Below are 14,643 nucleotides of genomic sequence, written 5' to 3'. Positions count from 1 at the left end.
ATGGCAAACTGCGGTGCATTGAAGCATGGTGCAAAAGCGTTTTGCCAGCACAACTCTCATTTTGAAAATGCTGGTTCCTGCTGTTTCCTATACCATTTAGTGACTTGCATGTGACTCGATAGAAGAAAGAAAAGCTCCAAATGTCCACGCAAGACGTGCTGGATTTTCTGTACACCGGCACAACAGCTTGGCTCATTTCTTACATGCTCTTGATGTTCTTCCATTGTGTGGGCTTTAAGAAGTAGGTATAACTGCCTGTATTATAAAAACCACAACAAACAAATTTGACTGCAAGGCTCAGTGTCTCATATTTTCTTAAAATAAGTGCATCTGCATGACATCATGTATGGGCCAGAAACATGTAAACCACTCATCAAACTATTGCTCCTATATCATTAGTCATTACAACTAATGCAGGGGTAGTGCAGGACAGGTAACTTGCAAAAATTATGACAGTGGGATAATTTTTACCATTTTATAGAGATTTCCAAAAGTGGACTGAAAAGTGGCAAAATGAAAAACACGTTTGGGAGAAATTCTTTCTTGTACATGTGCATGTGTGTTTTGCATACCAGCACAAAAGCTGCTCCATGCTAGTGCTTGGCCATGACCCGAGAGCACATTCTTCTTCCCCTGTTGCAGGAGATGATGCTGAAGAAGAAGATTGAGGCCGACCGGCTGGAGCTGCTTTCGGACATGCCAGCACTCAAGCTCAAGGTCGTCACGGCCGAGCGCGAGAAGTCCGAACTCGAGAGCAAGGTCAAGAAACTTGAGGTGAGGTTGCCTTTACCACTGGGAAGCCGTGCCACTGTGAAACATTGTCGCTTTTTCGCATTTCTAATCCAGCGAGTTTGCCGAGCTAGCAATTTCACAGCTAAATTCAAAATTGGCACACTTCTGAGTGCACTTATTAGTGTTTTAGGGCGTGCAATATGACAGCACTGCTTTTGTAATGAAATCGTATGCAGCAGCAAAGGTGAGTAGACTTCCATTAATTCGACTTCGGGTAATTTGTAGGGGTGTGCGAATATTCGAAATTTCGAATACGAATCGAATATTTTCCTTATTCGAAGCCTATTCGATTCGAGAAATGCATATTCGTAAATTCCCGAATATTCGAGGACAGCCGAATAAGGGTCGAAACGGCGAATATTCGGACAGACTGTGAATAATTTAGCAATTAACGAATTATGTGCTTGCTCCACATTCTCCTAAAAACATGTTTATTCACTGAGAGCTTCACATGATCCGCTCATTATCTGTATGCTCTGCATCAAGATGGCAAGTTGGGCAAGTTTTTTGGGATTCATAGTAAGGTTCGTTACAGCGCAACACAAAACACGGACAAAAAAAGGTACAGAACGACGACACAGCGTTACAACACTGTGATCTTAAGTGCTGTAACGAACCTTACTATGAATGTGTACGCTCTGTTCCAGTCTATCTGCATCAGGCCCGTGAGACACGATCAGTTTCGATTTTTTTTTACCAAGCTTTATTCCAGGGCTCTTTCATAACAATATATGATGTACTTTCGGGCTTTGTAAGTATGCGCAATAATATATGCACCTAGAAGATGTTACCTGGACAAATGTTGTCACAGTGCATAGAGAGCCTTTACTTTCTGAACATGTTGAGCAGTCACTTTTCCTTCGCGATAATCTGTAACAAGCGTTTACCTGACAGAGCATTACCTGAGATTACCTGAGTGCATTACTTATAATGAGTGCCTCTTTAACTTGAAGCAGCCTCGTAAAATGCAATATTATATTCAAAAGGGTAATAAAGCTATTGTTACCTCGTTTTGCAATTTTTTAATACTACACATATATTCGATATTCGATTCGATATTCGAAGACAGTTTTTCGCCTTATTCGTATTCGATTCGTATTCGAAAATTTCAATATTCGCACACCCCTAGTAATTTGATTTTTATGTCAATTCGATCGCAACTGAAGGTCCCAACTGGTGCCTATACATATCTATAGGACCAAGCTTTCGTTATTTCGATTGTGAAATTAGCCTTTGCTGAATAATTCGAACTTAGCTGGTCATCAGGCAAGTCTCAACCCCTAGGGTGACCGCAGTGGTGTCTTGAAAAGCGTCAGTGTCCGTCTTGGCCGTGCTTACGGAACAGTGAATGTGGAACATGTGTCATCTCCCATCTAAACGCCTATTTTTGGTCTGCCTCAGGAAGATTCTAAACCGAAAACTGTAGCTCACCATGAATTATGACATTATTTCTTTCTTGAAAATTTGTGCGAAATTTGAAGAAAATTTGTGCATAAATTACATCTGCAGTGCAATCGTGACGTGAACACAAAACTGTTTTTGCAGCATCCGCAACATCTTGCTATAAGAGCCAGTCTAGCCAGAGTCATTGCAGTCACAAGATGGCAACTATGGATGGCGACAGAACGAAAGTTCTCGCATAGTGTGACGACCACGACGAGCTGCTTTGTCGGAATATGAAAGCACATTCAAACAATAAGTTATTTTACATGTTAAGTTAGCGGCAACAAGTCACATCACGTGCTCTTGGTATGCCAGAGGATCGCATGCATTACAGGACTAACTAGCAATGTGGTTGGTCCAGGCCACCATCCCCTTTGTGATTGTTGCAGAGTTTTTTGATGAGTGCAGAATATCAAACGCTTTATGCAGTGTACGGAGTACGACATGCTGTTGTTCTTGATAGACAGCAATTAAGTGTTTTCTGAGAGGGATAACGATGGTTGTTAACTAAATGATTGTGCATTCTGAAAAGGTAAAGTCTGTTTCTGTCGCCTTTTTCTTATTGTCAGAATCGGAGTCAAGCGTTTCTTGCTAAAAGTCAAGTGCATGTTTGGTTTTTACTTTGTTTAGAAGCTCTAATGTTATTTTTATATAGGGTTTTTGCTTTGAACTCATGAAATGTGACTGTGCGTTCAATCCAGGGACGCATTAGAATCGGGGCAAATACTGCCAAATGAATCAGCTTTCGTGTTTTTTCTGCCTCTTGCTTATTTTGACCTGCCAGATAATTAGACCAAATTTGTCAGTCCCGTCATGGTTGAATTAATGGAACTTGACTGTACAATGCTCATACCATGATTCTGTTTAATGTTACTTACACTGCTATTAGTTAGTCAAAAGGATGTTACAGGGACGCTCTACTCTCTTACATCCCCTGACATTCGTCTTCTCCACATGACTCACGTGTCTTCTGACATGTGGCTTCCCTGCATGGGAAGTGACATTCAGATTAAGAGCACACCACTGACATGGTCAGACGCTATCGCTTGTATGTCATCATCATCATCATCATCAGCCTGGTTACGCCCACTGCAGGGCAAAGGCCTCTCCCATACTTCTCCAACAACCCCGGTCATGTACTAATTGTGGCCATGCCGTGCCTGCAAACTTCTTAATCTCATCCGCCCACCTAACTTTCTGCCGCCCCCTGCTACGCTTCCCTTCCCTTGGGATCCAGTCCGTAACCCTTAATGACCATCGGTTATCTTCCCTCCTCATTACATGTCCTGCCCATGCCCATTTCTTTTTCTTGATTTCAACTAAGATGTCATTAACTCGCGTTTGTTCCCTTACCCAATCTGCTCTTTTCTTATCCCTTAACGCTACACCTATCATTCTTCTTTCCATAGCTCGTTGCGTCGTCCTCAATTTGAGTAGAACCCTTTTCGTAAGCCTCCAGGTTTCTGCCCCGTAGGTGAGTACTGGTAAGACACAGCTATTATATTCTTTTCTCTTGAGGGATAATGGCAACCTGCTGTTCATGATCTGAGAATGCCTGCCAAATGCTCCCCAGCCCATTCTTATTCTTCTGATTATTTCCTTCTCATGATCCGGATCCGCCGTAACTACCTGCCCTAAGTAGATGTATTCCCTTACGACTTCCAGTGCCTCACTGCCTATTGTAAATTGCTGTTCTCTTCCGAGACTGTTAAACATTACTTTAGTTTTCTGCAGATTAATTTTTAGACCCACTCTTCTGCTTTGCCTCTCCAGGTCAGTGAGCATGCATTGCAATTGGTCCCCTGAGTTACTAAGCAAGGCGATATCATCCGCGAATCGCAAGTTACTAAGGTATTCTCCATTAACTTTTATCCCCAATTCTTCCCAATCCAGGTCTCTGAATACCTCCTGTAAGCACGCTGTGAATAGCATTGGAGATATCGTATCTCCCTGCCTGACGCCTTTCTTTATTGGGATTTTGTTGCTTGCTTTATGTAGGACTACGGTGGCTGTGGAGCCGCTATAGATATCTTTCAGTATTTTTACATACGGCTCGTCTACACCCTGATTCCGTAATGCCTCCATGACTGCTGAGGTTTCGACAGAATCGAACGCTTTCTCGTAATCAATGAAAGCTATATATAAGGGTTGGTTATATTCTGCACATTTCTCTATCACCTGATTGATAGTGTGAATATGATCTATTGTTGAGTAGCCTTTACAGAATCCTGCCTGGTCCTTTGCTTGACAGAAATCTAAGGTGCTCCTGATTCTATTTGCGATTACCTTAGTAAATAGTTTGTAGGCAACGGACAGTAAGCTGATCGGTCTATAATTTTTCAAGTCTTTGGCGTCCCCTTTCTTATGGATTAGGATTATGTTGGCGTTCTTCGAAGATTCCGGTACGCTCGAGGTCATGAGGCATTGCGTATACAGGGTGGCCAGTTTCTCTAGAACAATCTGTCCTCCATCCTTCAACAAATCTGCTGTTACCTGATCCTCCCTAGCTGCCTTCCCCCTTTGCATATCTCCCAAGGCTTTCTTTACTTCTTCCGGGGTTACCTTTGGGATTTCGAATTCGTCTAGACTATTTTCTCTTCCATTATCGTCGTGGGTACCACTGGTACTGTATAAATCTCTATAGAACTCCTCAGCCACTTGAACTATCTCATCCATATTAGTAATGATATTGCCGGCTTTGTCTCTTAACGCATACATCTGATTCTTGCCAATTCCTAGTTTCTTCTTCACTGTTTTTAGGCTTCCTCCGTTCCTGAGAGCATGTTCAATTCTATCCATATTATACTTCCTTATGTCAGCTGTCTTACGCTTGTTGATTAACTTCGAAAGTTCTGCCAGTTCTATTCTAGCTGTAGGGTTAGATGCTTTCATACATTGGCGTTTCTTGATCAGATCTTTCGTCTCCTGCGATAGTTTGCTGGTATCCTGCCTAACGGAGTTACCACCGACTTCCATTGCACACTCCTTAATGATGCCCACAAGATTGTCGTTCATTGTTTCAACACTAAGGTCCTCTTCCTGAGTTAAAGCCGAATACCTGTTCTGTAGCTTGATCTGGAATTCCTCTATTTTCTCTCTTACCGCTAACTCATCAATCGGCTTCTTATGTACCAGTTTCTTCCGTTCCCTCCTCAGGTCTAGGCTAAATCGAGTTCTTACCATCCTGTGGTCACTGCAGCGCACCTTGCCAAGCACGTCCACATCTTGTATGATGCCAGGGTTAGCGCAGAGTATGAAGTCTATTTCATTTCTAGTCTCGCCGTTCGGGCTCCTCCACGTCGACTTTCGGCTATCCCGCTTGCGGAAGAAGGTATTCATTATCCTCATATTATTCTGTTCCGCAAACTCTACTAATAACTCTCCCCTGCTATTCCTAGTGCCTATGCTTGTATGTATTTGAGGGAAAAGAGGTGGCGGGGGGGGGAAGGGCGGTATACTGTAAAGGAGTCCACCTAGTGGACTGTCCATTTCGGCCGCCGTTGATTGGCTGGAGCTGTATGAGCAAGAAGGAGACGGGTGTCTTTAGCCTATCCTTTTCTCACTCGAATCCATGCCCAACCAATCAGCGCTTCAGCAGGAGCTGAAATGAACAATCCTATATGTGGGCACTAATAGAATAAGTAGGCCTTGGGGTCCAGTGAATTTCACTCGGTACCCCCTATATGGTGAGTTAAGCCTTTTTTGATCCCTTAATGTAGTCTATTGGAGGAACTTATTACTTATCGGCTATTTGTGTTATTGTGTCTAAAGAGCAATATGTGCCCTTTTCTTCAAGTCTGCGCTACCATTGTTTCCTTTGTTCTCAAGAGCTTTGCAACATTGCAGCATACCAGCAAATTAAGAAAAATATCTGCTGACTGCAGACACCAGAATCATTTTGCTGCAAGGTAACATCAAAGGAAGGAAAAGAGGGAGATAAGTAGGTGGACTGGGGGGAAGCATTATAGATGCCATGCAGTGCAATAAAATAAAACACAGGCCTGTAATGCTATATGATCACATTGCATTGGTGCTGTGGTTTGTTCATTTGAGAAGGAGGTTGGTGATACTGATTTCTGCAGCAGTTGTCAGCAGATGCTCATAATTGTATCAGTTACTGTTATGCCATGAGAGCGCCAGAAAAATAACAAAGAAAGGGAAAAGCAGTTAAGGACTGTTGAGGATGTGGGGATGCGATGGAAATTGGCAGGCATAGGATAGAAGCAGCTGATGCAAGACGGGGAGGATTGAAGATCGCTAGGAGAGGCTCTTGATGCATACTGTATTGTACTGTACTGTAGGCTGATGATGATAGTAGTAGGCTGATGATGAAGATGCAGTATCTGTGCTGCAGTGAGAGGCTCTTGTGTGATGCTTTGTGTTGCGAGCCCAAGTATAGATGATGTCATTGTCAGCCAGGAACCATGGTTCAGAACATAAGGCCTTTTTACTGTATGTTGCAAAAGTAAGAGAAGTGACCAGACCTGAGGAATAGGGTGGGTAGGTAACTACTTCCGTCCCGCATTCACGAATTTTTCCCTTGGCAACCTGTAAGCTGTGGGACGAAACACTGACTCAGTATTACAGGGCTCAACTTGTTGGCATTCCTAACTTCTTTTCTTGAATTTTCTTGCCAAATTATTTTAGACAGGCAGCGTAATAGCCTCCAACATTAATACTACCTCTTGTGAGGTGAACTCAAGGATATAGTGTGCTAAAAACACTTGAAAGTGAAAAATTCCCATCCACTCGAGAGTAGAATGAAGCTACAGAGGCAACCTGTAGAAGTTTCTCAGAAAGAACCTTTGCTGTTCTAGGAGAAAACCTTACTGGTCCACCAGTCGTACCCAGGACCAGTTCTGTTACAGAGTGGTCTCTCTGCCATATGTGCTAAACCAGTGGCTAACAGATTGCAGCATGAACACAAATTAATTGACTGCCTGAAGAGCAAGGACACTGAACATGGCAACTCAGTTCTCTGCCTGCTAGTCTGCCAGGGCAGCTGTAACTGGAGGCCAGTGGAAGAGGCTTCTGTCCTGTGACAGACCTAATTAGGCTGATGATGGCAAATGCATTTTGCAGACAGATGTGGTTCTGCTGCGTTCACACCTGGCTGAGCGGGAGGCGGAGCTCATCACCCGATGCAGCCGGATTCCACCTTCCCCCCACCATGGTTCAGTGTCCTCGGTTGCGGACAGCTTTCGGGGTACGCCCACCAAGCTAGGTGAGGCTGCACTTCATATACTCTTGACTTTCAACCATGGCCTGTATTGCATAACAGGATTTTTTTGTTTTTTCGGCAGTCACAAGCAAAAATTCATTTGAAAAACTTGGCAAAGTATTCAGTATTTTTGCCTTCACTGCAGCGTGAGTGGTCTTTATCATGAAGTGGTTACAATTTAGGTGATACAGGCAAACTGTTGTTTGTGAGAACTTTTGTGAGCCTTGTGAATGCGTTGCAATGCACAGACAGTGGGTGCTGTGAACAGTTTCCAGGAACAATTACTGCAGTAGTATTGCAGTATTGCCTATCAGATTGCTCTTTTTGCAGAATTCAATGCCTGTGAATTACTCCATAGTTTGTGCACCCACAGAAGCATTTCAGAGCATTTAAGAAGCCCATAGGGAACACTCTAGAAACGCATTAGTGACAAGCTTTACATATTGAAACAGTGAGTGGGCTCTATAGTGAGGCATTTTTCAAGCTATCTTCGTGGAGTCTCAGTGATAAGAAATAAACAAGATTAGCATTGAACCACGCTTTGGATGTCAGCTGTCTGCTGGCGAAACACAGTTTTCCATGCAAATTTTTGCTTTGAACAACACTTACGGGCTGAAAAGTAGGCTGATTGTGTTTGTTTATTCAATCACTTGTTTGTTGCACTGTGGCTCAGATGGAGCCAAATAAACACATCCAGTCAGATTTTCCTGTCATTGTACAAATAACTTTGTGGTTTCAAGGCCAGCATTTTAATTACTAATCCGTGGTTGCTTTGTGCAAGCAAACACAAAATTCAAGGGGTGTACACGGAGTAAGTTCTGGTTAATTTACAAGTCGGACATAAATATTGGGGAGAAAAACAACACCTCTTTTTTCAGGTAGAGTGAAGCATAGGCCGTTTTTCCATATGTGATTCAACCTTCTTTAGGAATTTTTTGTAGCACAGCACTGTTTTGTGTACCAGTGTCATGCTTATCTGCCACCACTGAATGAAACCAGGATGTCGCCCGAGCATGAAGTGTGGGGGTCTGCTGATTGTGGCATCATGTATGGACCAATAAATGTATCTATAAAGCGCCCCTTTTTCTGTCACTGAAGAAAAAAAAAAGGTAAAATTCATAAACACTTTCTAATGAGCACTTTTTCTTTTGTCAGGTTTGCTCAAATTTTAGCAATCAGTATGCAGTGGCACATCCAAGTCAAGTTTCACTCTGTTGCTCACTTGTGGCATTTTAATCAATCAGCTACCACAGATTGACCAGCAGAGTTTTGAAACTGGTGTGATTGAAGAGCCAGGTATGTCAGCAGCAGTAGTTGATTTCTGTACATGCTGCTGGTTACAGGGGCTGACTGGAAGGAGCGTTCGCCTGCCCCCGGTGACAACGACAGGCAGGCGGTGAGTGGACACATTCATTTGGCAGTCAGCAGAGAGCATTACTAACGGAGCACCACAGAAGAAGCTGCAAACTACCTCATGTCAGTAACTTGGGCTATACGTGCTGCAATTTGCAGCGTGTGTTCCAATTCTGGCTAGCATAGGACAATTCTGGCTAGCATCGGAGACAGTCTACGTAGACAGCAAAGGAGACAGTGAAGACAGCTTCAAGGCCAAGTAATGAAGTGCATTTCGTGCGATCTGGAAGATGTTTCTGCAACATGACGCCACCTCGTGGGACAAAAGAAAATTGAGAAATGCACCCATTATTTCTGTCCTTGCGCTTGCAAACCTATGAAAAATACGATGGCACTTAATTAAAGGGCCCCTCACCAAGCCCCATAGCAAGTTTTGGTTGTTTGCTGGAAGTTGTTGCATGTCCTCTAAGGAGCGTTCTGCCGCAAAAATTTTTCAAATTGGCTCATTAATAGCCGAGATAGAAATATTTCAGTGCTGCAAACCCATAATTTCAGCAGGCGGGCTCCTCTGCCAAGCAAGATGCTCTCTCCAGTCGCCCCGTCTAGCATATGCAAGCGAAATTCCCTCCCTGCATTCTCCCATACCAGACCTCGAGGATCTGTGACCCATACATCACAGGCCCTGCTTTAATTTTTTTTTCTCATTTCTTTGTTTTTTTCAGCACTACGCACTTCCGCCAACGACATCGCGCGCGAGCTGTTGTCTTGTTCGCGCAGTGCACAATATTGCGCACTGTGCATAAGGAAACATGACTAGCGGCATAATTCAGTGCTATACAAATACTGAGGCAGAACAAGCGGATCGCAGAGCGTGATCACGTGCTGGAACACGGTAGAAAATGGCATAGTTTCAGTACCAGCGCACATGACCGCACGACCGTGAGAACAAGCAGACGAAGCGGAAGTACATCTCTCTTGTCTCTCTTGATTCGGTGCGAAGTAAAACAAAAAACAGGCAGACATTCCATTTGTGTTTTATTATTTCTCTAAACTTCAATTCGTCAATTCAAGCATCGATTGCGATAGCAAATTAGTATGAAAGGATAGGAGTTTTATCTGCCGTATCAATTTGCAAACATTTGCTTACAACCTAAATTAACAAGTACAGTGTCACATGTGCACAAGTAAACATGAACACACCTCGCTCGATGACTGAAAAACGCTGGAATGAGGAATAGTGGCAGTAGCAGCGAGAAAATTGACCTTCGTACAGCTCTCGCTTCAACGCAAACAAAACGTAGAAAGCACATTGCTTACGAAGCTACCAGCACTATGCGCACTCTTCAACCATTGCAGATCGCTTCGAAGATGAGGCCCTGGTGGGCGCGCAGTTTGGCCGTATCGCACATCGCTTTCAAGATACGGCGCCCGCCTAAGCAGCAGCCACTGCAGAAGAACGTTCCCTCCCCCTTCCTCCCTCCCTCTGCCTCACCCCCATGCCTTGTGCATAACAGGTGAGGGCGAGCATCCGCCCCGCCTTCCTCGCTCGTGCATGCGAGATTGAGCCGCGTTCCCCGGCTCACCTTCGCACACTTTCGCTTGCACATACAGTATATGGCGCACGGCGATGATTTTATCACCTTTGAGCTTTGTACGGAACCTCACTGGAGAGAAGCGACATGCAACAGAGGCATTGGCAATGCCATGGCCAGGCGCAAATGTGTCTCTCTCCAGTCAGGCTTGCACAAATGCCGCAGAAGGAAAAAGCAAAGCCGCACGACGATGCCAGCGTCACCAACGTGCTCCTGTGCACCAGCACTCTCCCCATCCACGATGGTGCCGAGTTCGAATTATCGGTGGCAGTGTGGATTTCAGTGCGAATTAGCGGGACGTGTTATGTATTGCTTTCAATACATTGCTGGATAGATCGTGGCGGCTGCTTTGAATTATCCGAAATTTATAATTAATGAGTCGTGAATTAATGGGCTTTTACTGTGCCACCATAGAGGGTTTTGGCATGTCTGGTATTCTGGTAAATGCATGCGGACTGGGTGTTTTATCAGTTGGACAGAAGTGCAAACGTGAACGCCCTGCAGGGTGAAGTCACTTGGTGGTGCAGAGCTCGACTGAACAAACACAGAGCTAATATAGCAGTAACCAAGTGTATTCTACTATGCTGCTGGTGTACAATTTTGGCAGCAGTGTAATCGTGTCTTTCTAAATGTTTAAAATGTTTTACACGTGGTTACAGCAATACAGTCCAACCTCGATTTAACAAAATTTGCTATGTAACAAACTATTTTCATTCCCCGATCTTAATGCAATTGGAAACTGTATTCTGTTTTTCGCAATAAAAGGAGTCATTTCGTGACACGGTTTCAATTCAGTGAAATCTTTGGCTATCTAAAGCATGTACTTGAAACCCATAAGGTTCGTAAAGCTAGCGAAAAAACTAAAAATGTTGGGCGAGGAAAGGTGATTTGCTGGTGTCCTTCGGCATAAAAAGATTGAGCGGCAAAAACACCGTCGAAGTGCACGCGCCACGACGCAGCGTGCAGGAAGCAATGCTGCGCCATTTGTCGTGTAACAAACTTGCGGAGTCCGAGTGGCACGTGATAGCTCGAAGCGCTTGGAAAAATACAAGAGCTGACGATTGATTACTTCATTGCAAAGGGGGTGGGGAAGAGGTGAACAGCGTGCGGTAATGCGATCAAGCTCGTGCTAGAGGGGAGACAGGGTACGGGAGGGCAGGGGACACACGTCTTAGATAAGATTCTGATTAGAATGGAGTAAATACCGTAATCAAGCATTGTGATCTACAGTTACTGCTTGAAAATCTTCCTAGGGTTGTCTCAAAATAGGCATTTTCAACGAGAGGTGACATATGTTCAATGCATTCAATGTCTTATAAGCTCGGCCTTGTGTACAGGTACTTATTCACTGCAGTTGTCATGTTTTTCATCAAGCAATAAAACTGAAGTACTGAAATGTTAATTTAAACAAGTGGTTGTCGCTATACAGGAACATATTAGATTGTGGCATTGCAAACGTGCTCTTCCTGGCTCCTCCCAATGCAGCATCCCGGCGAAGGCTGCCTGCAGGAGAAGCCTCCCAAGTGCCCCTCACGAAGTGCATCAGCCACACTGCCATCGTCACAGTCCGCCCTCCGGTCCAGCACGCCACTGCAGCTGTCGCCTCGACCTAACAGTGATGATGGCTCACACGCGGTGCGTGTCCGTGCCTAATGATTCACATTGCAGATTTGATCGCGTGGCTGTCGCTCTGTTGTTAGTGGTCTCAGCACATCACGAGGCTCTGAGCAGCAGCCTTATACTGACTTCTTACTCCTCACTCCAGACCACAGAGGCAGCGAACTTTCTTTCCATCAATTACTTTCTTCCTTTTTTTGTTGAGTGCTTCCTTCTTCTTTCATTCTTACCGTGTATCTATTCTGTGTGAAGATTAATAGCTATGCCTCAACACCTAAATGTTGTCACGTTGTGGCGACAATGAAGAATGAGGGAGCCAAAATTGTGAATCACAAATATAAATTTGTTTTCCAAATTTGTGCCCTAAACACCAAGCTCACCCCAAGCACAACAATAGCGGCGAGTGCAGCCATTGGGTCATCGAAAGTCTGGTCTTCAAGTCGGCTGTTCGTGCATGACTCATCGTACCTACCAGTATAATCGCTAGTGTTTGCAAAGGTTAGAGATTAGATGCCAACATTTGCATCACATGCATAGTCTGATCAGGTAAGGCTCTTTTGTTGCCGAATCAGCAGTAATGTTCTGGAAATCTTAAATACAAAAGAATATTGTTAATAAAATCCTGCTATGTAGGATTTTGCGGCACTAAGGTTCGCAATCGAGAACACAAAGAAATCACCGCCTCTTCCAGTCCGTGAAGATGCTCAAACAGCAAAGCTATGTTAGTTACACCGAGTGTTACACCATGCAAGTCAAACTTTGCAAGCAGTCTATATTGTAAATCTTTTGTTTGACCATTCTTTCACCCTTGCTCGTGCAAGAACTGCCGGCAGCCACACACTTCTAGTATCACATCTCAATCACTGGGCACTGCTCGTTGGCCGCAAACTGCCCACATAACATTTGTTTCTTTGGTGGCAGGGTGGAATCAATCGTCGATAAGTTCAATGCTGATCTAGCTCGATCGCCAAAAATGCACCGTGTGACAACCATATAAGATTCGTATATAAGATAACATTCTCACAGAGGAAAAGGGGATCACTCCAACCCCTTTCCGTCTGTTGAGCTGTTCTTTTCCTCTACCGCTAGGTCACGTGACCCCTTTATAGCCCGACAAAGATGCCACAGGGTCCGCATAAACAGCTTCGCTCTAAATATGACCCAATACAGTTAATGCTTCTTGTTTCTGGCTTGTATGTGCCCTGAAAACACAATCTTTTGACGCCAACATTCAGTACGTCGCTGTAGCAGCTTCAGCACCAGTACTCGCTCGCCCTTCTCACATGAAAACGGCAGTGTGCACTCAGTTTTCTATTCCGATACCAGCAGATCTCCTCCCTGGTCTTCGCGTGCCACATTGGCAGTTATCGCCACCAAACCTATTTCAATAAGCATCTTCACCTATCTGTTTCACAGCGCATAAGGCGTATTGCCGTTGGAAGCATACTGCACGCATTTAATAGGTGGTAACCCACACATGCCACCATTCTCTGCTAGAGACGGTGCAAAGTGAGCGTCATGTTTCACTCTGGCAGCATCGTAGGCATTGTATTCCGGCGTCGCCCAACAGCTCGATTTCATTTTGGTTTCCCGTCGCCATCCAAATCTAAAGCACTATGCCGTAGGAAAACGACAATGTGCATCTCAGGTTACTCGGGCCCAACGAGGTTGACGCGTGTCGGTGTCTCGTGGTGCAACGATTCGGGCTGGGTGGGCACATTAAAACTTCCCACCAGAACTACCCTGTTTGAAGAAGCTGCTGATCCATGCCGAACTATAGGAGTGCAAACGTAAGCGGAGTGCGAACGTAAACGACAACATGCGTCTCATTCCTCTTAAGCCCCAGCAACTTGACATGCATTAGCATTTTGTGTGGCATCATTTCGACCAGCACTTAATATTATGTAAATGTTAACTACAGTTGGGTCTGTCAAGTGTCCTAGTGACTTCGGATCATACGTTTTTCCGGTTCGTACATTTTAGAGTGCAACTCAGGCGACAAAATTTGCAGTGAGTATCGGCATTGTCCCTTGGCGTAACCTATCGAACGAGCACAGCGAAGAATGAAGGAGTGAATGTGGAGCAATGTGGTCAATGAAAGACGTCCGCGCATCTGCAGCATCAGCTGTGCAGGAGAAAAAAAGAAGGCTCGCCTTCTGCTACAGCAGCAGCGGCACTGCCCAAGCGGGGAAAGAAACAGAATGCTTGCATAGCGTTCGCCACAGCGTTTCCCAGTAAAGATTACGGTTGCATAAGCTGCAGCTGCCGGGCCAACTGTGTGGCCGGTCTATGTAGTACAGCACCACACGTCGCGGCTCTGCCAGTTGGTGCAGTGATCGCTGCAATGCCTCAGTATATCGCGAAATGAAGACACATATAGATCTGCGCTCAAATTTCGCATTAAGGAGTATCGTAATCATCGGTGAATTTCTTTCTCGTTTTTTTATGAGCGAAGTTATACTGTGCATGTGGTGAATATTTTCAGCGAAAGAAAGACAAACAATGTGCATTTGCCAATGTCGTAAGTCAAAAAGAAACCTAAAGGGAAAATACTGTTGGAGTGCTGTTCTATTATGTAAGAACTTTTATGGAGACGCAAGCATACTAAAACAGGGCTGTGCACTT

At 44.5% G+C, this 14,643-nt stretch overlaps 1 protein-coding gene across 4 annotated transcripts in view; it reads left to right on the top strand.

The window, feature by feature from the left end:
- Positions 1–14,643, top strand: part of Liprin-beta (liprin-beta) — a 135,444-nt gene that overhangs the window by 60,055 nt on the left and 60,746 nt on the right. For all 4 annotated transcript variants that reach the window (XM_070536284.1, XM_070536283.1, XM_070536282.1 and 1 more), the window contains 4 exons: positions 643–774; positions 7,318–7,459; positions 8,800–8,852; positions 11,887–12,036. In XM_070536284.1, coding sequence (XP_070392385.1) covers positions 643–774; positions 7,318–7,459; positions 8,800–8,852; positions 11,887–12,036 — 477 coding nt within the window. The remainder of the gene's footprint in view (positions 1–642; positions 775–7,317; positions 7,460–8,799; positions 8,853–11,886; positions 12,037–14,643) is intronic.

Source organism: Dermacentor albipictus, chromosome 3, assembly GCF_038994185.2.
Source record: "Dermacentor albipictus isolate Rhodes 1998 colony chromosome 3, USDA_Dalb.pri_finalv2, whole genome shotgun sequence".
Taxonomy (NCBI): domain Eukaryota; kingdom Metazoa; phylum Arthropoda; class Arachnida; order Ixodida; family Ixodidae; genus Dermacentor; species Dermacentor albipictus.
The sequence above is the reverse complement of the archived record's forward strand: the minus strand, read 5'-3'. Positions and strand labels throughout refer to the sequence as shown.